Genomic DNA, 24,139 nt, shown 5'->3' on the forward strand with positions numbered 1-24,139 from the left:
CTACCCTCTAATCTGATCTAACCATTTATCATCTTGCCTCTTAATCCCATCCCTTCATTTATAGGGTGTTCCTTATAAAAGAGACCTCTTTCCTATCCCTCCATATATAGAATTCAAGTATAAAAACCTACACTCTATCGAATTACATACACAACCACATATGTTCTCTATTGAGTTCTTTTGCACACAAAATCTGAGAGAAATCATAATGCATCAAGTAAGATCAATGGAGATAGGAAGACAATGGAGATCAAACCCTAGGAACATGTGAAGGTATACATTCCTTTATTTGATGTTTTCATGATCTAGGTTCTCTATTGGTTTTATGTTGGATTCATTGCAGAACAAGGTTTAGTGGTTGAAACTCATAAGTTTGCTATAATTTTAGTTTCCAATTTCAACATAAACACAATAATCTTCCTTACAACTTCACTTTCTTCTAGCATTCCAGCAACACCTCTAAGAGAATTTACAATTTCATTCACTCGATGAAATTATCCTTTAATGTTTTCATCATCAAACATTCTTACATTTTGAAACTTGTGATTTAGATCTATAATTCTGGATTGCTTTGTCTTTTCATTGCCTTTAAATACACTCTTTAACTTCTCCCAAATTTCTTTAGCTGACTTCACCCATGTAACTTTGCTAAATACTGAATCATTCAAGAAAGTGACAATTGTAATTGTAACCATTTCATTACTCTCATATGCTTTGATTTCATCCAAATTTATAGGACCATTATGTGGAGTAGTATGACCCTTCTTAGTGTTTTCCCATATTTTAGTAGGTATAGTTGCTAGATGATATTTCATCCTTTCTCTACAATGAGCATAATTTGTGTCATCAAACTTTGGATCCTTGAAGGTGTAATATTGTCCCATCCCAAATCTTCCTCAAGAAGTTAAGCTTCTCAAGTGGAACCTTGCTCTGATACCAATTATTGAACACACCATAGGACTAAGAGAGGGGGTGAATCAGTGTAAACCTCTAAACTAATTAATTTTTCATCATCAAACTTGAACCACAATCATATAATCACAACAGTAATAAATCTAGAACAACAAACACATAAGCACCATATTTACATGGAAAACCCAAGTAGAGAAAAACCATGGTGAGAATCAGACTCACAATATGAATATAATTTAGTACTTGATGTTTCCTTCAAAACTCATTGGTCTTAAAAATCCTTGTAGAACTAAGGTGTGCAACCTTAGGGAAAGGTACAAAAAATTGCCAAGAGACTTGCCATCTTCCAACAAAGAAAGGAATAGTTAAACTAAAAGGAACAATATCTCTTGATCATGAAATTATCATTGAACCACTATGTCAAGTGACCAATATCATGGCAAATACATCTAAATTCAAATACTATCTCCAAATACCATCGTACAAAATATATCATCATCAAATCTCTTCACAACTAATTCTTGCTTCACTCTAACTTGAAATCAGCTTGCAAATCATCAAAATATGTTGCTTGTCAACTCATACACCTCTCATGTGTTTACTCACACATCTGCACTTCTTTATTTACAAGATTAATCATCAAAATCCTTGACTAGTTCAACCACAAACAAAATATACATTATTACATAAATTTCGCCCACCCAGACCTAAAATATATATTCCAATCCACTCCAAGAGATAGAGATGACCTAAATACATCACAAAATATTCATCTAAGTTGATTCTAATAAATCGTGCATGCTAACACATCCTCCAAGATTGGCACCAAATGAAACATGTAGATAAACATTAAAGCACGTTAACCAGTTGACCCAAAACTATACTCCAATGCAAATTTCACAATGTGGATCTCCACAGGCCATGGTGAAACCCAAAACACTAACCAAAATCATTCTCCAAAGAAAACCCAAACCAGGATAATATGATCCAAGTCAGATACACCACAACAATAAATTGAAAACCAAACCAGTTGATAACACAGAACTCAAAACATCATAACTCCAATCAACAATCAAATCACCTGAAAAATAAAGTGAAATACTGCACAAACCACATAAACATGTCCTCAAAATGTAGCACTTAAATTGACATATTTGGAAGCCACGAAGAAATTTTTGGACCAATTTTGATAGACATCCTTACTGTCAAAAATAGTAGTTCAACCAACTCTATCGTCTAAGTAGCAGTGGACCTACAAATATGATAGCACAATATACATAAAACATATTATATCCATAGCCACAACACTTAAACTACACATAATAGAGGAATGCAAGGAATTCTTCCATTGACACATTGAAAACTCTTTCTTAAATAAATATTGTTTCCTTCATATTGAAAATTCCACTACATCATCCTTCTAGAAACACTTCAACATCTTCACAAGAATCCAAGACAACTCTTTTCTACATATTGAAACTTCCACTACACCATTGTTTCAATGTATTCATCAAACAATTCAACAATACTAGAACACTCACATAGCACGACATTAATGACAATACAAGACAAGTTGACATCAATGACAACAAAGCATAGCATCTAAAGTTTCCAACAATGGGTCTTGGCATAGCATATACTAGGGTTGGAATAGTAATTGGACCAATCTTTAAAGGTAATATAATAGTTCCCAATTTATTTTTACCAATATTATTAAAACTGGGAATGGATTAAGAAGATGTGACAAGAGACTTTGAATCTACATTTATTCTAGGTAATAAGTCTAGACTACAAACATTGAGTGTTGAATTGGTATCAATGAAAGTCCACCTAATACCAACACCATTAATATAAATAATTATCATTAATAGATCTACTAAATTATTTACTTGTATGGGTGGCATTTCATGTGGATAGGACATGATATTTGGTATATCTGCATGAATATGATCCATCAATGTAAATTCACATCCACAAGCCCAGAAGAAGAAGGCACCAAAATATTTTGAAGAGGATAGTTTTGAAGCATACCCTGGTAAACTAGAGTTGTTTGAATTAAATCCCATAGTGATATTTTAGCTGGAGTAGTTCAGGAAGTTTCTCAATAAGATCATAGTCACTAGGTTGCTTAGCTGTAGGTTTAGGAGCTTGAGGAAGGTTCGGCTAAGAAGGTGGTAAAGAAGTATTAGATTGATCAATATTTTTCTTATTCTATCTTTTATTATACATACAAGCAATAGCATTATAAGATGTGCTTTTAGATTGAGAATCTCGTGAACAAATCAAAAGAGTTACTTTCGAATGGTTTTCCACAAATAGACTTAACTTTCTTTAGACAAGGACTAGTTGTAGTCACATAAATGATTAATTTCTTAGGCCTTTCAATGGCCGCAGAGATAATGATAACATTCATGAACTCATTGTCCTCAAAGAAAGAAAATTATAGAAGTGGATATCGTTTAATAGACTTATGAGTAGAAGGAGACCCCTCCAAGAAATCATCTAGGACATAATCCAACATATTAAAGTTGTCCTTTGAGAACACCTTATTGAATCCATCAAAACCTTAAAGGAAGAGATTTGATATAAGGCATTCATGTTAGGTTCACCAAAATCTAGAGGGGATTTGATACCCTTGAAATGATGAGATCTCAAGGAGCAAATGATCCTATGCTACATCACTTTACTAGTGCTCTGGTGAGCTAGGGAGGATGATATAGATTAAATAGACTTAACAATACTAATTATGCTTATAAAAAATTATCAAATAAATAGAAAATATAGAAAGATAAAAGTATTTTGATTACAAAATAGAAAGTTTGAGATGTGTTTTTTTATCATAAACTAGTGAAGCCTTGGCCTTGGACACTAGTGTGCTATGAGGATGCCTATGTAGTATGGTGTAGTGTGTATAGATAGAGAACTAAAAATGCAATCAACTAGGTCATTCTTCTTTAAATGCACTTGTTCTTCACCTACACACACCGAGATAGGGGAAAAAATATTGGAGCCCTATATGGGGTTTGCCTTGGTCAAACCCCCATTTTGGTGTTTGCACCTTTACGGACAGTTAGATAGATAGATTAGATAAAATAATGCATTACGTAATTGAAACAAACCCAACTTAATAGAAGAAAACCCCTATTACTAGGGATAACCGATAAAATAATTAAATGTAAATACATGATAAATGCATTTAGAGATCAATAAACAAGATCATGAAATAAGATAGGATAAGTTTAGAGAGTTACATAGTGAAACCCCTCTTAGGATGATAGGCATGATTGCTAACAAGAGGAGGCTTGGTTGTTATGAGATTGCAAACAAATTATAGTAGAGCTATGCTATGAAAGAAGAAAGGGAGAGAGAGAAAGATTTGATAGCCAACATTGTGAAAATGAGGAAAAGGAATGAGTTTTGTCACTTGGAATAGGCAAGAATAGTCATTTTGAATGTGCCCATGTGAAGGGACATGTAGAATATCCTCCTTTGAATCTGGAATCTTCGAGGGACATTTGCATGCTACATAAATGTTTGCACACGTGCTCATGTCTAACCAAATTAAGCACAAATTTGGACTAGGGGATACTAACCCTTCATCTTTGAAATCCATGATGTCAAAATGATTAAATCATGATCATGAATTTTGTCATAAATGCACCAAGCTTGATGTGAAAGTATCATAAATGCACTGAGTACAATTTGCAACAGTACCTTATGTTGAATATACATAATGTTACAAATATGAGTTCTTGTTGTCATTGATGTCAAACTTGTTGATATAGATATGTAATTTGGTGATATCTTTGGTCTGAATGCGATCTAGAGTAGTGTGCAGTTACAGTGGATTAGTTTAGTAGTTCTATGGGTGGTTAGTGACTAATTGCAATCACTTCAAATGGTATATAAAGTTGTAACATATCTTTTTTAGATATTTGGAGATGATCTTAGTGGTTTGCAATTGGTATTGGTTATATGTGTGATTGTTTTGATGAACAGTCCAACATAATTCATTTAGTTTTTGGTCCGTATTTTTTAGGCACGTGTTTTAGCAATTCTTATGGTTGGAATATGATCTTGGTGGATGTAAATGCATGATATATTCTAATTTTTAAATTCTCAAATTCATGATATATGATTGGATGTGATTGCATGTAGTTCAATCATATGGTAGTGTATCTTGTCCTGAAGAAGTGATCTTAAATATCCGCAAGTCTTTATGTCTTGCCATGAGGTTGTGCACCTTAGTATTTGCAAGTCCACATCAAGGGAAATGATCTCCTTAGCCTTGAGCCTAAACACTGTAATTTGTTCTTTCATATAGTGACATGGTTCTCACCATGTTTAGCCCTTATTGGGTTTTCCACATAAAATCCCGGTGTTCATCTGCAATTGCTTTTGTGCTTTTTAGTTATTTATTTCTACACGTGGTAAATGGAATGAAAGATAATTGAGTGGTTAAATTGATTAAGTTTTAATATATGATGATTCACCCCATTCCTCTCAACATCTAGAAGTGTTTAACATATAATCACCTAATCTAAACTTGATAATATTTTTTAAAATTTGCAATCACTTGCATTTAAGTTATATTGAATCTTTACTTCACCTTGTTTTTAATAGGTAGGAGTGAATAATACAAAAGGTAAACTTTAAGAGTTCAAGGATTAGGGATACTTCATGAATCTTATAGTTGTCAACAATTAGGGTTTAGAGATAAGACATACTAGTAAGAGGAAGTCTAATTCTTTAACAATGATAGGGAAAATAGCACAATTGAAGGAAAAGGATGATTGGAAGGAGACCACTGAAATTCCAATGCGGGAAAGGCATGCTCCACTAAAATTTTAAATTATACCCTGAAAGGAATAAAGACAAATATGAAGTTGGAAAAAAAGGCATGCCAAGATGGTAAACTTTAATATTTTGACAAAATAAAGAAAAAAACATAGTTTAGAGAAAAGACATCAATAAGGGAAAATCCAAAACTTTGAAAACTTGCACACACTTGGAAAATTGAACATACCTCCAAACTTAGAAACTTTTAGGATAGGTCTTAGCAACATGATAGGTACATGGTTGATGAAGAAGGAAAACATAAATGCAAATATTGACCAAGGGAGACATTGGAATAGACCTTTAGTCCACAAACATAAATTAATCAAAGATAAAACATTACATACAAGGACTCAAATATAATGATTTTAAAGAATACAAGTAACATAGAGTTTCAATACTAATATTTTTCTAAAGTTTACATGAATAAAAAGTTCAAATCTTGTTTGCAATTTGTGATGGGTATTCACTTTAGCAATCTATCTTCAATATGGTAAAGTCTACTTTATATGACTACTATCTTAAACTTTCTACTAGGTATTTTGTGCAAATAGTAATCAAGAGTGTCTAAAGCCCTTGTAATAAATGTGATGGTTCTAATTTCATTCCCCACCATTGATTTATAGTATAATCTAGTGGTTATTTGCACAATTTAATAAGGACATGTCAAGGAAAATATTTACTTATCCCAATACCCACGTTTTCTTCTGTATTATGCAATCACATATATGGATTTCATTCCTCAAAGTTACAAATACTTTGTTCTTTTAAAATATCTTAGCAACATAAAATTTCAAATAGGCTATGTGAAGACATTGATTACAGAACCAAATTAAATTTTGGGCTAAAGAGATTTTAAAATAAAAGTGCTTATTACTCAACAAAATGGAATTTCAGTTCCGTTCATTCAAATAGCGTAATATAAGTTGTAGATTGATCCATAAAACATTTTAGAGCCTTATTTTTTATTGTGTGATATTTTAGAAGTTTTAGCCACTGTGTGCCCTAATGTTTTCTTGATAATGTATTTGTGCTCGAAAGGTGAGGGGATCTACTTATTGACCTCACCTATATTGCAACAAGAGTACATTGGGGCTATTGTACTCATACACTACAAGGGGGTTCTTTCCCCTTAACCCCCACAAGTGATGGTACCCCTTAACCTTTCCAATGGTTAGGTCACCCTTGAGTCCCCACTTCAACATTAGAAAAAATTATATAGGGGGATTATCAACAAAGATATTTTTAGGGAAGGATTCACCATGGTATAATTATTATCAATAAATAGTGTTCACTATAATTTTTCACAAAATTCTAGTAATTTCCATAAATTTGTTGGCATTGTGTTGTCATTGATGTCAACCAGCATGGGAGATTCATGAGTAGTGTTGTCATTGATGTATACCAGAAATGGTGTCATTAATATCATCCTGCATTATGTTCAGTGGAGTCACCAGTACACAAGCTAGTATTGGCATGTGTTGAAGACATAAGGACTAGAGACCGGTATGGTATAACCACCGGTGAAGTGACATGTTGATTGTGATGAAGAGATGAAATGTTACAAAAATCACATCAACACTGGAGGGGAAGTATGTGAAGGCCACTAGTATGCTAGTGGATGTCAATCTTCAGGCCTTCCACCGGATTAAGATAAGTCTGATAGTGAGTGTGCTCAATCGGATCATGTGTGTTTGATTGAAGATGTATATGATCAATGCCAGCTAAGGCATGTCAATGCAATGTCGGAAGCAGAATGAAATGACAAGGATCCTCTCCCACTAGTAAGTGGTAATACTGAGCTTATCTCCCAATATGCATGGAATGAAGCATATCTCTTTGAGATAAGACAAAAGAATTAAAGGCAGGTGATTGAAGGCTCACACCAGATCAACCCGTGAAACACTAAGTTGCCTTAGGTGCATGAGATTAGAGATATGTACAAGATCAATTGGGTAGACATGATGAGTTGTTGGTACAGAGATTGAAGGATATGTTTGTCACTTTGATAAACTAGTTAATCAAGTTGAGCAAGTTGCAGATAGAGAGTGCAACTGGATTGAAGATGGAGGTTGTTGAAGATTGATGGCATAGTGTCATCAAGGTGGCTACCAGTAAGGATATCTACCGGTAATGCTAACAAGGTGTATAAGTGAAAGGCTTCCATCTATTGAAGATGTGCATAAGGTAGGTTGGCAAGCGTGTTGACTGGTCTAGGTGTTCCACCGGAAGAAAAGAAAAGTACAAGTGTGAAGACAGACCGGTTAGGGTATAACCGACAGGGTTTGTAAATAGGTAGATGAACCCGGTTGTGTGGTTGGTCGGTGATCTTGTCTGGACCGACACAAAAGACATAGCAAAGGTAGATGCCAACAAAGGGGCCGCATGGAGTTGAAGTGGCATGCATGCACAGGTTGGTGTGATGTGTCGGTGAGGTTGTTGGTAGTTGGTCCAACATTTAAAGGCAACTATGAAGCTCGAGGAAGGATGACAGAAGGTTGCAGATCGAGATTCAAGAAACAACAGAGATCCATGATAGACTGATCTATTAGATCGAAGCCAATGAAGGAGACCACATCATGCACGTGATTGACCAGACACAAGGCCAAAAGTCACACTACAGACAGCTAAGGATAGAAGACGTGATGCTCATTGATGGAGTGTTGATCATCAATCAAGGACATGATATCTGATTGGATATAATATTTCACAATGATTAGAGATCAGATAGGATGCAGATTCAATGCATGGCGTAAACCCTAGCGTGTCAATGATTGAACTCACATTTAGGTGGGAAAGTCAAATCATAGTAGATGAGTTGAATAGAAGTCAAATCAGAGTTTATGAGAAGGAACCGACAGTGGAAATGATTATATCTAAATCGGTAAAACCTTTATGGGAACAGAGAGTTGAACTAGTTAATCCAGAAATATCAAAGAATTCAACAGTAACTGAAGAACATGGAAGAGGAACAGAAAGTTAGAAGACTCCTAGGTATGTGAGATTGAATCATTCAGAATATCAGTACATTGGGGATAAGAGAAATGGAGTGATGACAAGAATAAGATTGGCAATTAATGAGGTATGTTTAATTTCACAAGTTGAACCGGTATTAGTAATTGAGGCATGTAAAGATGAATATTGGTTGAAAGCTATGGAAGAAGAATTAGATCAGATTGAGAAAAATAACACATGGACCTTGGTTCCCCGGCCTAAAAATAAATATGTTATTGGAACTAAATGGGTTTTTAGGAATAAATTGAATAAGGATGGTCAATTTATAAGGAATAAGGATAGATTGGTTTGTAAAGGATATTCTCGAAAGGAAGGAATTGATTATGGAGAGACTTTTGCACCTGTAGCTAGGATTGAAGCTGTAAGATTATTTATTGCCTATGTTGCTTATAAAAACTACAAGGTTTATCAGATGGATGTTAAATGTGCATTTTTTAATGGAGATCTTGATGAGGAAGTTTATATTGAACAACCTGATGGTTTTTCACTATCAGATGATACAAATATGGTTTGCAGGTTAAGGAAATCTCTATATGGATTGAAACAAGCACCTAGAGCCTAGTATGTAAGCTTGGATAAATATCTTTTGAAGCTTGGTTTTACTAAGGGCGGTGCTGAGAGTAATTTATATTATAAGATCATTGATTATGATATACTAATTATTGAAGTATTTGTTGATGACATTATTTTTGGAGGTGAAGATAAGTTATGCATATAATTTTTTAAGAATATGGAGAAGGAATTTGAGATGTCTATGATTGGTGAGATGGAATTTTTCTTAGGTTTGCAGATTACTTAAACTAACAAAGGTATTTTTATCTGTCAAACTAAATATGCTAAGGAATTATTGAAGAAGTTTGGTATGGGAGATTCTAAACCAGTAAGTACTCCTATGGTTACAAGTGAGAAATTGACAAGAAAGGATGTTTCTGCACTGGTAAATCCTACAAATACAAATCTATGATTGGAGGTCTGCTTTATTTTACTCAAACTAGGCCTGACAATATGAATGTTGTTTGTATTGTTTTAGTATTTCAGAGTGATCCTAGAGAAAATCATGAGGTGGAGGTGAAAAGGACTTTTAGATACTTACAAGGTACATCAAAATATGGCTTGTGGTACCCTAAGGATGATAACTTTACTTTATGTGCATATACAGATGTTGATTGGGCTGGAGATGTTGATGACCGGAAAAGCACTTCTAGTGGAGCTTTCTTTCTTGGAAAGAAGCTGGTTTCATTGATCAGCAAGAAATAGTCATGTACTTCTTTATCTACTGATGAAGCTGAGTATGTTGTTGCTGCTACTAACTGTACACAAGTTTTATGGATGAAGCAAATGTTGAAGGATATAAAGGTGGATTGTGATGCGCCGATAGTTATTCACTATGATAACTTTGTTGCTATTGATATATCAAAGAATCTAGTATTTCATTCTAAACAAAGCACATATCTATAAAGTATAACTTTTTGAAAGAAAAGGTGGAAGAAAATGAAGTTAGACTAGTTTAAGTGAACACTAAAGAGCAAATTGCAGATATTTTCACTAAACCTTTGCCCAAGTAATCATTTGAGTACCTGAGAGACAGATTGGGATTTTCTGCCTCTTCGGTAGAGACTTGATTGATGCAGTTTGACATCAGTCTGACATGAACTATCAGAGATACTATTCATTCCGGCACTAATGTGAGATGCTACTGCTCAGGGGGAGTAGTCATCTTTGTGATTCAGTAGTTTATATTTTTTGCTTTGATATTTTTGCCAGATTTCTGGCATTGATTTCAAGGGGGGAGTGATATTGATGTGAAACAGAAAAAGAAAGGGGGAGAGAAGACAAAGAAAATAAAATAAAAATTCAAAGGAGGAGAAATATGAATAAGAAAAGTAAAGGGAGAGATATTGACATTCAAAGCTGTATGTGGAAGATTGTTGGATGTCTTCCATTGGGGGAGACGTTTTTGGCATTTCTTGGTACTTAAATGTTTTTCACATCTAGTGTTGCCATCAATGCCAAAGAGGGAGATTGTTGGTCATTTGGTGGAATTGATTATGTGTTGCATTGATGTTTTGTCATTAATGCCAACACTAGTTGTTTGGATGCTTTACCGGCACCCTTTTGGTCTCAGTAGGTTGAGTGGTTTTTGGTTGACTTGGATGATCTGGTAGGCTCCGGTATAGTTTGGTGATGGAATTGGATTGCTCATGATACTTGTGCTCATATTTGATCAGTTGGTTTTGGTCTGATAATCAGATGTTATCTTGTTTGTTTAGAAGCTTAGTTTTTGGTTCCGACAGAGCTTTTGATGAAGATCTTTGATGAATTGCATAAGTGGTGTTGGTGCGGCTTCTGGTGGAGTTTCAGGATGCTGTTGGTGATCATCTTCAATACTTGGCGGATGGAGATCATTTTTGTAGCATGTCGACCTATATTGGGTCCTGGTTGATCTAGGTTATGGACCAGCTTTAATGTAACGTGTGGATTGGACCTATTGATGTATTTTTGAGATGTCTTATGTGTTGGATATTATTTGTTTGGTCTAAGGCCGACATGGTTTGTAATTATGTAATTGGTTTATTGTCTGGTGGATGACCTGATTGTTTATGGTCGAGGGTTTGTATATATAAATGTAAGATTTCATTGTAGATCATCATGGTTATGTTAGAGGTCATGGTCAAGGAATGTAATGTGCAAATAACGTAATATCATTCAGCCAAAGAAGTTGGTCGATCATTGGAGATTGAATTGGGTTTATGTAAGATGATTTAGTCCTTTAGTATTGAGCTTAACTGGAACTATACTCAGGCATAGGAGATGCTATCTTTTACAGTTCAACACTTCTCTAGATTGTAGTCTGGATTTCTATTTATTCAGTGAGGTTTCTTTTGTGATGAGCAATGTGCTCTAGGCTGGTGGGCTTCCTGCAAGTGTAGGCCCCTCAATTGTAATTCACATACTTACTGTAGAAGTATTAATCTGACTGTGGGGACCAAGTTTTCCACGTACAAATCTTGGTGTTATGTGGATGGCTTTTATTCTGTGATTATTGTTTATGCTTAATTGGTTTAACTACTATTCTAGTATTAATGTTTTGGGTTTCGGTATTAAATTTTAAAGTGCTAGTGGTTCTAGTAATCTGTGACAGCTGATTCACACCCCCACCCCCCTCTCTCAGTTGTCTTTCAGTTATTTAAACTGTCTAACAATCAGTCCTTCCACCGGTCTTGAAGCAAAAAGAAGAAATGCATGCAATGTCGAAGGCTATCTAGTGATGTCTCATCACAAGTGGAAAGATGCAGATAAACAAAAATCCTATGGGACTGATTGAAGAAGCTCTATGGAAATTATCCTGGCATTGTAGAACTGGTTTATGGAAGCAAGAAGGAAAATGTAACTCATGTTTCTGTAGACGATGAAGGCAGATCTATTAGCAGCAACAATGATGATGAAGAAGGAACTCACCTCTTCATGGCTCAAGAATCAAAAGATGAGAGGCACACATCTGAGAATGATCATCCAGATCATTCCTACCGGCAAGGTGTGTTTGGCAGTGATAGTGAAGGTGAAGAAGAAGATGAAGTAGAAGTTGATCTTGAAGGAGAACTTGTAAGTGCACTTGAAGAACTTAGTAGAGTGAGGAATGAATACAAGTTATTCAAGAATGTTGCAGTTGTGGAACAAAACTGGTTAATTAAATGCCTTGAAGAATTTGAGAAATGTATCTCAAAGTTGAAGACTCAAGAACAAGACACCAAGGAGTGTCGATGTAATGATCTAGCATCTGAGCTAGAGGCCAAGGATAAAGAGTATCAACAGCTAGAAGGAGAAATGGAGAATCTTCGAAATGACCTTGAGAAATGTCAGGATGAGCTCAAGGTGAGAATCTGATTTGATGGTAGCAGTGATGCCTTGGACAAAATGTTGGAAAAGAAAAACCATTCCAAGGATAACAGAGGATTAGGTTGTTGTGTCGGTGAATGCTCCACCAGCAAGAGTGTCCCTCACAATGACATTTTGTTTGTCTCCTCAAATGGAGATAACAAGGAACAAACCTTTACTATTCAGAATTCTCCCCGGAAGAAGGTTGATCTAACCACAACCGATGAAGACATGAAGCCAAGGATGATGATCGGTGCTACAAGAAGGAGAAACAATACAAATCACAAAGGAAAAGGAAAGATGGGAGAAGGCAGCTTCACCGGAAGCAAGAACAGAAGAAGACAGCATAGAAGACCCCCTAACAGTAGAAGACAAGGAAATGCTATCGCCCACAAGACAAAGCAAGTGTGGGAAAAGAATAAATCGAATGGAAGATATGTAGACCATGGACAATCCAAGATCCATCCCTGGAGAAGCAGAAATGGAAATACTAAATCGGTAAGATCTCCTCATGCATGGCAGAATAAATTTGTAAGTCATATGCCATCCTTTATCGGCTATTGCTTCTCTTGCAAAGATTATGGTCATAGGGTAGATGAATGCATAAAGAGGTCTAGAAATAAGAATGTTGTATGTCCAAGAAGTAATGCATATGGCCATAGTATGTCAAGATGTAGAAACATGCATAGATCTGCTCCCATGCATAATAAGATGAGACCATTTTCTGCCTCAAGAAATATAAATCATGTATGTTATAACTGCAATGGAATTGGGCATAGAAGTCATGAATGCAGGAACAAGAAAGTTCAGTCACATGACAGTCGGTATAGGAGCTATGCTTAACATGAAAATGGATATAGAGAATATGAGAGACAAAATGCTACATGGAAAAAAAGGAGAAGAGGTTTTGTTCCTACAAGATCAAGAGGTCCACCGGTTCCGGTAACCGGTTATAATAGCATGACCTGAAGAAGATGGTCAAACCAGTTTGACAGTAGGTCCTCCAATCATGTGTATGGCATGAACATAGTTTGCTTTTACAACATTGCTTTTAGGCATGATGCAGAATATGGGAGAGCAAGGACCAATCAAAAAAAGAAGGTAACACCTACTCCCAAGACTAAAAATGGGAAGAAAAATGAAGTCAAGTAGGTATGGAAGAAGAAGGAAGAGAGTAGGACCATGGACTGGCATTATGCATTAAATGCACAAGTGATATCTCCTAAGGCTTAAAGGAGATTCAGGACCATAGGGGGAGTAGTACACTGACCATATCGTTTACCCCCTCAGTGGAAGAGGACAAATGGAAGAACAAGTTGCTACTGGTATGAAGGAAGGAAATGAGATGGCAAGTGTTTGTAGTGGTTGCCTTGGATACACACCTACAGATGAGAGATGGATCACTACTGCATGTGTCAATGGATGGCTAATTGACAATTGGGATCAGAACAAATTGACACAAGAAGATGGGCATTAGAGGAAGGTGCTCCACTAGAGATGATGGACCGGTGCAGGAAACCGGTATGTGCAGTATGTTACCGGTATGTATACTAACTATTATTTGCAGGTTATGTAAGACAATGAGGTCTAGGATCATTGCAATAACTCTAGTAGAGTGGATTAGGGTGATTATGTCTCAGGTGGTATTGGAAAAGACCTTAATGACATATGTTGGCTTGATTGTTGATCATGTATGCATGCATCTTTTTTGGGCTAACAGGCCTGATATATGGCATGATAATGATATAGTATGGCATTGTGTACATCTAGGATCATGTCATATGTTGTGGTTGATATAATGGAGCTCATAGATCATCATATCAATCACATATGCACAAATCAACCGATATAAGGGGTAGGTTGGCTCCAGTTTAGAACCTAATAGACAAATGATGACTTGAGATGTATGACTCAGGGGGAGTAAAAATTTATATGGTTATACCGATATGTTTGTGTCTGGGGTTGTGAGATATTTCAATGTCTGTCCAACTGAAATCACAACAGGACCATGGGTAATGTTGCTTGCAAAAAGGGGAGTTATCTTCACATGAGAACATGCATTTGGCATCGGAGAAGATACAATTGGTATCAATGTCAGCTTCAACATTTGATATCAACAAATTGGGGTAAAAAACACTTCTGCATATCAAAGGGGGGATGATGCAGTCTGATCAACAAACTTGTATATGCAATTGGTAGGTTTGTATATACATTTGGTTGCTGAGAAATTGGTGGTGTCAGTTGGTGGTTGATCCCTTCATCTCAAGTGTTGTGAATTGAGAGGATACAATGTATGATGGTCAAATGAGGAGAAGCATCCGGTAGAGAAAAAGGGGGTCATAAATCTGTTAGTGCCCAGTAGACACAAGGAGGAGAGAAGCCCTGTCAGTGCCCTTTTCCATTGTTGTCAAAGGGGGAGAGAGATTTTGTAGTATACTGCATACTACATGTGTGAAAATTTGTGGAACACACAAAGGGAGAGAGAGAGAGAGAGAGAATTCTTAGTATGTCAGATACTACATGTGTTGACATCAATGCCAAAGGGGAGATTGTTGGCTTTGTGTTGTCATTGATGTCAACCGATATAAGGTGGCAACCGACCTATGGGAGATTGATGAGCAGTGTTGTCATTGATGCTTACTGGAAATGGTGTCATTAATGCCATCCTGCATTATGTTCAGTGGAGTCACCGGTACACAAGCTATTATTGGCTTCTGTTGAAGACATAAGGACTAGAGACCAGTATGGTATAACCACCAAGTGACATGTTGATTATGATGAAGAGACAAAATGTTATAAAAATCACATCAACACTAGAGGGGAAGTATGTGCAAGCCATCAGTATGCTGGTGGATGTCAATCTGCAAGACTTCCACTAGATTAAGAGAAGTCTAATAGTGAGTGTGCTCAATCAGATCATGTGTGTCTAATTGAAGATGTATATGATCAATGTTAGCTAAGGCATGTCAGTGCAATGCCAGAAGCAGAATGAGATGACAAGGATCCTCTCCCACCGGTAAGTTGTAATACTAATTTTATCTCCCAATATGCATGGAATGCAGCATATCTCTTTGAGATAAGACAGAAGAATTAAAGGCGGGTGATTGAAGGCTCACACCAGATAAACAAGTGAAGCAATAAGTTGCCTTAGGTGCATGAGATCAGAGATATGCAATGGATCAACCGGGTAGACATGATGAGTTGTTGGTAAAGAGATTGAAGGATATGTTTGTCACTTTGACAAACTAGTTAATAGGAGAACCAGTCAAATGATGAAGAAGGCAAGGTTGAGCAAGTTGTAGACAGAGAGTGCAACTGGATTGAAGATTGAGGCTGTTGAAGATTGATCTGACATGGTGTCATCAAGGTGCCTACTGCTAAGGATGTCCACCAGTAATGTTGACAAGGTGTAGAAGTGAAAGGCTCCCATCTGTTGAAGATGTGAATGAGGTAGGTTGGCAAGCATGCTGACTGGTCTAGGTGTTCCACCGGAAGAAAAGAAAAGTGCAAGGATGAAGAGAGACCAGTTAGGGTATAACCAACAGGGTTTGTAAACTGGTAGATGAACCCGGTTGTGTGGTTGGTCAGTGATCTTGTCTGGACCGACATAGAAGACCTAGCAAAGGTGGATGCCAACAAAGGGGCCGCGTGGAGTTGAAGTGGCATGCATGCACAGGTCGGTGTGATGTGTTGGTGAGGTTGTTGGCGGTTGGTCCAACATTTAAAGGTGACTGTGAAGCTCGAGGAAGGATGACAGAAGATTGTGGCTCGAGATTCAGGAAACAATAGAGATCCGGGATAAACTGATCTAGCAGATCGAAGCCAGTGAATGAGACCGCATCATTCACGTGATTGACTAGACATAAGGTTGAACGTCATGCTACAGATGGCTAAAGATAGAAGACGTGAATTGCAAGGTAAACAAAAAGGAGATGCTCATTCATAAAGTGTTGATTATCAATCAAGGACATGATATTTGATTGGATATGATATGTCACGATGATTAGAGATCAGATAGGATGCAGATTCAGTGCATGGCATAAACCCTAGTGTGTCAATGTTTGAACTCGCGTTTAGGTTGGAAAGTTTGGATATAAGGATGTGAATCAAAGATGTAAAGGGTGTTCCTACTTAAGAGAGTGAGGCTAGTGAAGAGAGAAAATCATTCAAGTTCTCAATGTCAATCAAAGAAGAGACTGAGTGTGTGAGAGAGAATCGGTCTGAAGAGTTCAACTGGTGAGAGTGAGACAACTGGTAGCTTGCCATTAAGTCTGACAGAGGAGTACACCAGTGGTGACTGAACTGGCAGAGAAGAGCCATAGTATATTGCAAAGAGAATAACACAATGAGAATCAAAAGAGAACCAATAAGCTGAGAACCGATAGTAATCAGATAGCAGATAACTGACTAAGCGAAGAAGACTAGTGGTGGCTAGCAATAATGTGACAGAGATAAAAGAGAACTGATAGAGAGCAGAACCGATAGAGAAGAAGAAGAGGCTGAACCAGTAAGGGTTGCAGTAGAGAGTGAGTTGCAGCAGGAGATAAGGTTGCAGCAGTGAAAAGGTGAGCAGAGAACCGACAAAGAATTGGAGAGAGGAGAACCGATGGAGAGACTTGCATGAGAGTTACAAAGTTATTTTGTAACAAGAAGATTACTTTTGTATTTATGATATGATCTTGTAATCACTGAGTTGGAGCTCAGTGCTGGGGTTGGTGCTCCTTGGGTTGGTGCCCTAAAGTAGGAGTGGTACTCCTTGGGTTGGTGCCCTAAATGTTGTAATCGAGGTTTTCATTGTGAGGTTGGATTGGAGCAGTAGTCTCTAGCAGCATTTCTCATCGAGGTTTTTCCCATCTTGGGTTTTCCTCGTACATATGATGTTATGATATGTCCCTTTTATGTGTGGTTGCATTTGTGTCATTCTCCCATCTAACCAGTATGTCTACTTTATGTTAGATCAGTTAATTGGTATACACACATAGGATTGAAAAGGGTTAAGTTTGGAAACCACTGATTCACCCCCCCTCTCAGTGGCATCTCGTGTTCAACAAAATCTGCTAAGAAAAATGATAATTATTAAAAAAAATATGAAATATTTTGTATGAAAAGAAAGCACTCAAGCAAGAATTTTCAAGATTTTAGTGGTCTTTTCTTAAAGTTATCATTGGTTAAAATCATTATTGTACACCTTAACTTGAGGTATTCAAAAGGCACCATTGCCTCATCAATCCTTGACTCATGGAAGTTAGATGTGACCTTTGTTTAGTTAAGGACACTTTTGTCTCAATTAGACTATTAACTAACCTCCCGATTAGGAATGAGAAGAGTTAAAATCATATGTAGATTAGAAATGCCATCTACTTGATTCATATAACTTAAAGGTCTATATATATGTGCATTTTTCTTTATAAATATGCACCATCAATTGACTTCAAAATAACATTACTCTTAAATATTATTTTGTTGCTATTGTGTACACATTAGGTCTAAGTTATATTTTGTATTTTGTTAATCACAAAATTTAACATAGGTTCAAGGTTATGATGTCATAAGAATATACATTTTTCGAATAATGAAAACATGTAGATCTAAGAGAAAGTCTCCATGTGGCTACTTAGCTTATTTTCTCTAGAAGCTACTACTTAATTTTTTAAGTAGCAATTTGTAGAGATGGTGGCCCCATGGATATTTAATTTTGCTACTTATGTTTTAAGCAATTATCTTAAATTTAATTTTTAGATGAAATCATTAATAATATTTTTTGAGGTAAATTTTGTAGAAACTATTGGACGCAAATAAGAAAGAGGGAAATAAATTTGTGGAGCCACATATCATTTTTTTTTATAACCAAATGTTGCTTATTTTCACCTCCCATTTTTTTCAATGCTTATTTTAAATTCCTAGCTGCTCCACTCAAATAGGGAAAGATTTGAATTTATCCTTTTTCCCATTAATAAAAATTTGTATGGGGACACACCAATTAATTGAATTTGAGCAAAAATGAACTTAAGTAGGCATAAGGGAACATGGGGTAAGTTATTGGCATATTTGGTGAAATGAGGGTCTTCTTTTTTCGTTTGTCATAGTGGTAACCCCACGACTCATCCCAGCGTTTCCCACAAGCAGTTGCCTTGGCTTACTTTTTGCCAAGTTGGGTTGAAAGGTGGCGTTATTATAAGCTCACCATTATGTCCAAAATAATCAAATTAGAAGCTTGCATTTTTGTACTTTATTTTTAAAACATCCTAGACAATTAGAAGTTGAATAGTTCCAAATAAACCCACCAAGAATCAAACTTTGTTGAATACAACATCTCAACATAAAAAAACATAAAATTTTGAAATTGTGTCCCAAATTATTTTGAGAGAATCGATGCCACACAATTCTTCCCTCTTAATTAAAAAATTCCCTAACTTAAACTCATCATTTCAATCAAATAAATTACAAAATACTCAACCCAAAACAGTTCAAATTGGTAAAAGCGTCAATGATTAAAATTCTTTTATTTATTCTGTGAACCGTGGCAAGAAGAGTTTTGGTATGATTTCTTTTGACTTTGGAGGATTTTTATATATTAAACGCTCTTGTTCACTTTCCTTTGTCCTTACCCACTTATAACCTCCGCGAATTTTGCTTCAGCATAAAAATAATGCAGGTAATGCTTATGAAAAACGCACCGTCCCCTGACCGTTTCCATGTTCAATATTTAATTGTACGGCTATAATATGGCACCACACAGGCTCTAAGATTTTTTTTTAGATTTGATTTATTAAATTCAACAGGTGGGCACCAGAGCCACATATTATATGATATTATGTGGGACTTTTAACTTATATATGGTTGATATAAGGAAAAAGGACGCATATTTCGTGTAAGGTAGTTAAGAGTACTTTGTGAAGGGAAAACAAAAATTAAAATATTTTGTGACAAGTCAAAATCGGAGTGACCAGCATTTGGCAAATTGTTATAATCTTGTTTCAAACAAGTTCTAACAAGTTTGCTCTTTTTCACTTTTTCATGTTGCTTCTTTACCTAATATGTTGGAATGGAAATGGGTATCATGTTGAAGATACCTATTTTTAATGGTCTATATGGATTGCGAATTCGATTTTCTAAATTTTGTAATATAGTATAATTATATATTTTATGGTTTTTTTTAATTTTGTATAAAATATTATCTTTCAATCATATTGATTAAAAAGAATTATTTTTTATTTGTTATAGGAGGGATAGATCAATGTGATGTGGGTATGGGTTAGGTCAAAGAGTGGGTAAAGGATTGAAGAGTTTATGCTTGTTTGGGGGCATTTGTAAATATTTTATAAGGATATTGCATTGCTGATTTGAGATAAAGTTTCATTTTGGTGGTGTTTGCAAACAAATTTTTGGTATCATACTATACTTTTCTATTTTTAGGCTAAATTTGATAAACTACTCATCTTAGAAACAAGAAATAAAGAATCAACTATCTTGAACAACATCTATTACTTTATCTTCATGGACTTACTCCTAAGTTGACCATGAACAAAAGCATGCTTGGTTGAATAACAAGTACAAAATAATATGTTATACAATTGTTGAAGACATCTTACATCATATAGAGGACACTAATTGCCCTATCGTTGCCATGACCATGACCATGACCATGACCAAGCAATTGTATGGAGATCTTGAACCTCTAATAGATTGTGATGTCTCATAAGAGAACCTTGCACATTTGAATGTAACAACCACTAATCCTCTTAATGGTCTATTTATAATCATTCATACTCATACAATTGATGTGTAATGTAGTCATTTGACATGCGCTAAAATTTCAACACCTTCATTAGTTTTTCCACTTTTCATACTCACACATTTGAGGTCGACATCTTGTAGAATGAGCAACATAGTCAAATGGGGTGCACCGTGATTCTACCTCCTCTTGGCTCTACAAAGCTAAAAATCAATTCACAGGGAGCTTTTATTGATTCTTTGTACTAGGGCATCTTGTGGGATGTGCAATGTAGCCTAATGATATGCACTAAGATTCTACCATCACTTGTTGCTTCAAAAGGGGTTCTAGCAATTTTTCATATCATTACATATCGTGTGATGAGTAGTGTAGACACATGAGATATGTGAAATTCCACACTCTTATATTGCTTCATTGGCACATGTTATACAATAGTTTCCACCTAATCTTTAGTCATCCTTTCTAGTCAGACTTACAACACCTAATTTGATCTTAGTGCCACTCAACACCAACATGGTAATCATTGCACAAATTTTAGAAATGTACATCTTGTGTTTTCTTCCCACATATTTCAATACTTTCAACCTTTAACTCTTACTCAAAGAATTGAACACTACACTTAAATGAATTAATAATCACAATTTTTCTTATTATCTAGAGAGGAATAATTTTGCTATTACTTTAATTGAATGATTCAACTTTTCAAATAATTAAAAATGGGTAATTAATTGTGCCCATTTCTCCATATTCTTGAAAGGAAACAAAAGGGTCTTTTATAGTTCACAATGCTAGCAATCTGTATATGGGTTTACAGATGGGTTAGAGCAATATGAAACTGTGGGATGTATCCAACTGCACTACAAACGAGACGTACATACCTTACCCCTTTAAGATTTGAACTTAAGAACTCCTTTTCAAAAAAAAGACATGAAAAATCCCCCTCATATTTTAGAAATATGCAAAATGACAAATCCCACACGTAAAAATATGCAAATATAACCCAATAACAGAGCGTGTGTATATATATATATATATATATATGTGCGCGTGCGCTATATTAGCAGCAAGCAAGCGACTAATTCTGTGTTATTGACTTTCTCTAAAATTGCAGGACGACGGAACAGATTTATGATGTGCCCTAAATGTTAGAAGAGTGTTTTTCCCAGATTAATCATGCCATCCTGAGGAATGTTAAAACGATTCAAGAAAACTATATGTCCTCTGTAAATTGTTTCTGTAGTTAGATAGGGATTAAGCACGATGAGCATGATCCATCTTGTATTTTGAGCTGTTGATCTCTTATATGGTCCGTATATTGTTTGGTCGACTGCTTTTCTTCTTATGTTTGGCGTTTTTTTCCAGATTAGGAAAGCAAAGCTGGTTACTCAGATTATGGTTTTTTTAAACTCCTCAGCAATCATAAATCTCTTAAGATTCTGTTGGTTATAAAGCATGCCCATTCATATGATTTGTGTAATCCCTGTAATTACACGAAAAGAAAATTACAGAGCAGCTCAATTGGGGATGAAACTTCTGAAGTTTAAGAATTGCAAAAGAAAGAAATACCCATCGGCAAAATCTCTGAACATCTCATTTCTATCAGACAATTTATCTTAATGAAAAGCGTTCGAGACCTTTCCTAACAATTTCTAGAAACTGCCCAGATTGTTGTCCGAGAGGTTCGCTGCGCTCACTGCTCAATGAACCTCTAGCCAATGGTTCTGCTCTCATCGAGGACGAGGATTATATGCGCAGCTAAGTCTAATGTTAAAAGAAAACCTTCTAAGATTGTGGAGGCATAAAATCTCATATTGAATTTGTAAATTGAAAATTCAAGGCTGAGGTACTCTGCCATTGCCATTAGATTTCTAGATTAAGAAATAATACAGCATGATTCTTTAAAAAAATAGATTAACTAATAGTAGTGTATGACATCCATTTCTTTATGATCTAAAATATTGATGAAAAAATTTATATACAATCGAATTCAGAAACAGCAACAATCAGCATGAAATCCATTGCTAGATTATTTAATAGTCTATTGTGAAACACTGAAATCCAATAATGTGTTTATAGATTAGTTACTAATAAAGACTGAAATCCAGAATTTAGTTTTTCAATGGAAACCCCTTGAAACTGCTTCTGCTGATTCAAGATTCTTATGAGAATGATCTTAATGAAAATTAGCTATAGCCGTTCGCCAAATCTGTTCGGTAGCAATTCAAATGCACAAAGACATAAATATAATGAAGACCAGTTGGGTCAATTATGTTACATGAGATATTTCATGGCATACTTGGGCCATTTGGTTGCATTTTTAACAAAATTAAGCTCTCCTGTGGGAAATGTGTATTCCTAATGCTAGAAAAACATAAACCCATAAGTGGTAGTCAGTCAACAAGCACATCCCACAGGACAAATTTTATCTTCCAGACACAACTGACATTGTATAGGAATAACTTAGATCTCTGAAGTTAATAATCCTACCATTTTGGTCTGTCCCCTCCTCAATTGCTGGTCCAACGCTTCTTGTATCATTTTGCCTGTATAAATCATCATCGAGATTCAACAAGTCAACAATGATCATCTTAGTCTCAGGAGGATCCAGTACCTCACACCTCCCTTCAAGCATATCTACAACCTTGTCCATGGCCGGCCTCAACCTTGACTTCTCTTGAATACACCAAATGGCAACCTTAATCAACAGTACCAATTGCCTTTCATCAACACTACACAAATCCAATCTTCTATCAACAATCTCCATCAGCTTCCCCTCCTTTGCCTTCTTCATAACAACACTAGGAAAATAGGTCCAACTTGCGGAATTTTCACCCCCATTTATCTGGCTCACATTCCTCCTCCCCCCAATTACCTCAAACACCACCATCCCAAAACCATACACATCACTTTTCATTGTAATCCCTTGAGACAAAAGCCATTCAGGGGCCAAATACCCCTTGGTCCCTCTCATGGTTGTCATCACCCTACTCTCATCCCTACCCATTAACCTTGACAGCCCAAAATCAGACACCTTGGCCTCAAACATTCCATCCAACAGTATGTTCTCTGGCTTCACATCCAAATGCAAAATCCTTGCTCTGCAATCATGATGCAAGTATGACAAAGCCTTGGCAACACCCACAACAATCCTAAATCTTTGGGCCCATCCCAACACCAGAGGATGCTCCCTCCTTGCACCAAAAATCCATGAGCCCAAAGACCCATTGGAAACAAGCTCATAAACCAGGATTCTGTGAGGCCCATCTGTACAGAACCCAATCAGCCTAACCAGATTGATATGATTCACATTAGCTATGGCAGCCACCTCTGCTTCAAACTCCTTTCTCCCGTGATCTGATTTATTCATTCTCTTCACAGCTATCTCTGTACCATCTTCAAACACCCCTTTGAATACAGAAGCAGATGCCCCCCTACCCAATAAGATCTTGAAATTATCTGTTGCAGATTCAATTTCTTTGTAAGTGAACTTTTTGGGCAGCCCTGCAACCTTGTTGAAGAAACTGTATTCCAGTCTCATCTGCTGGCCTTCGTTGGCCAAATCCCTGCTTCTGTGAAAAAATTTCTTCTTATACCTGCATCTTATGAAAATCAAGAGGACGATGAGGATAATCACGGTTGCAGCTAAAGCTGCAGCTAAAGCTGCATAGAGATGTTTGTGATTCATCTCCCTCGATAACTAATGAGACTTTGGTTTCTCTCAAATAGCATAAGGAGCAAATAGTTTTTTTTCTTACATTGAAACAA

General features: G+C 36.1%; 1 protein-coding gene across 1 annotated transcript; it reads right to left on the minus strand.

The window, feature by feature from the left end:
* Positions 1 to 22,796: 22,796 nt before the first annotated feature.
* LOC131052888 (probable receptor-like protein kinase At5g20050) lies at positions 22,797 to 24,059 on the minus strand. Its single transcript, XM_057987529.2, has one exon. The coding sequence runs from the start codon at positions 24,057 to 24,059 to the stop codon at positions 22,797 to 22,799; it is 1,263 nt and encodes a 420-aa protein (XP_057843512.2).
* Between the last annotated feature and the right edge of the window lie 80 nt (positions 24,060 to 24,139).

Source organism: Cryptomeria japonica, chromosome 7 (assembly GCF_030272615.1).
Source record: "Cryptomeria japonica chromosome 7, Sugi_1.0, whole genome shotgun sequence".
Taxonomy (NCBI): domain Eukaryota; kingdom Viridiplantae; phylum Streptophyta; class Pinopsida; order Cupressales; family Cupressaceae; genus Cryptomeria; species Cryptomeria japonica.

Bases quoted from the DNA above. Each gene is read 5' to 3' on its own strand.
- LOC131052888 (XM_057987529.2), bottom strand. From the start codon at position 24,059: ATGAATCACAAACATCTCTATGCAGCTTTAGCTGCAGCTTTAGCTGCA.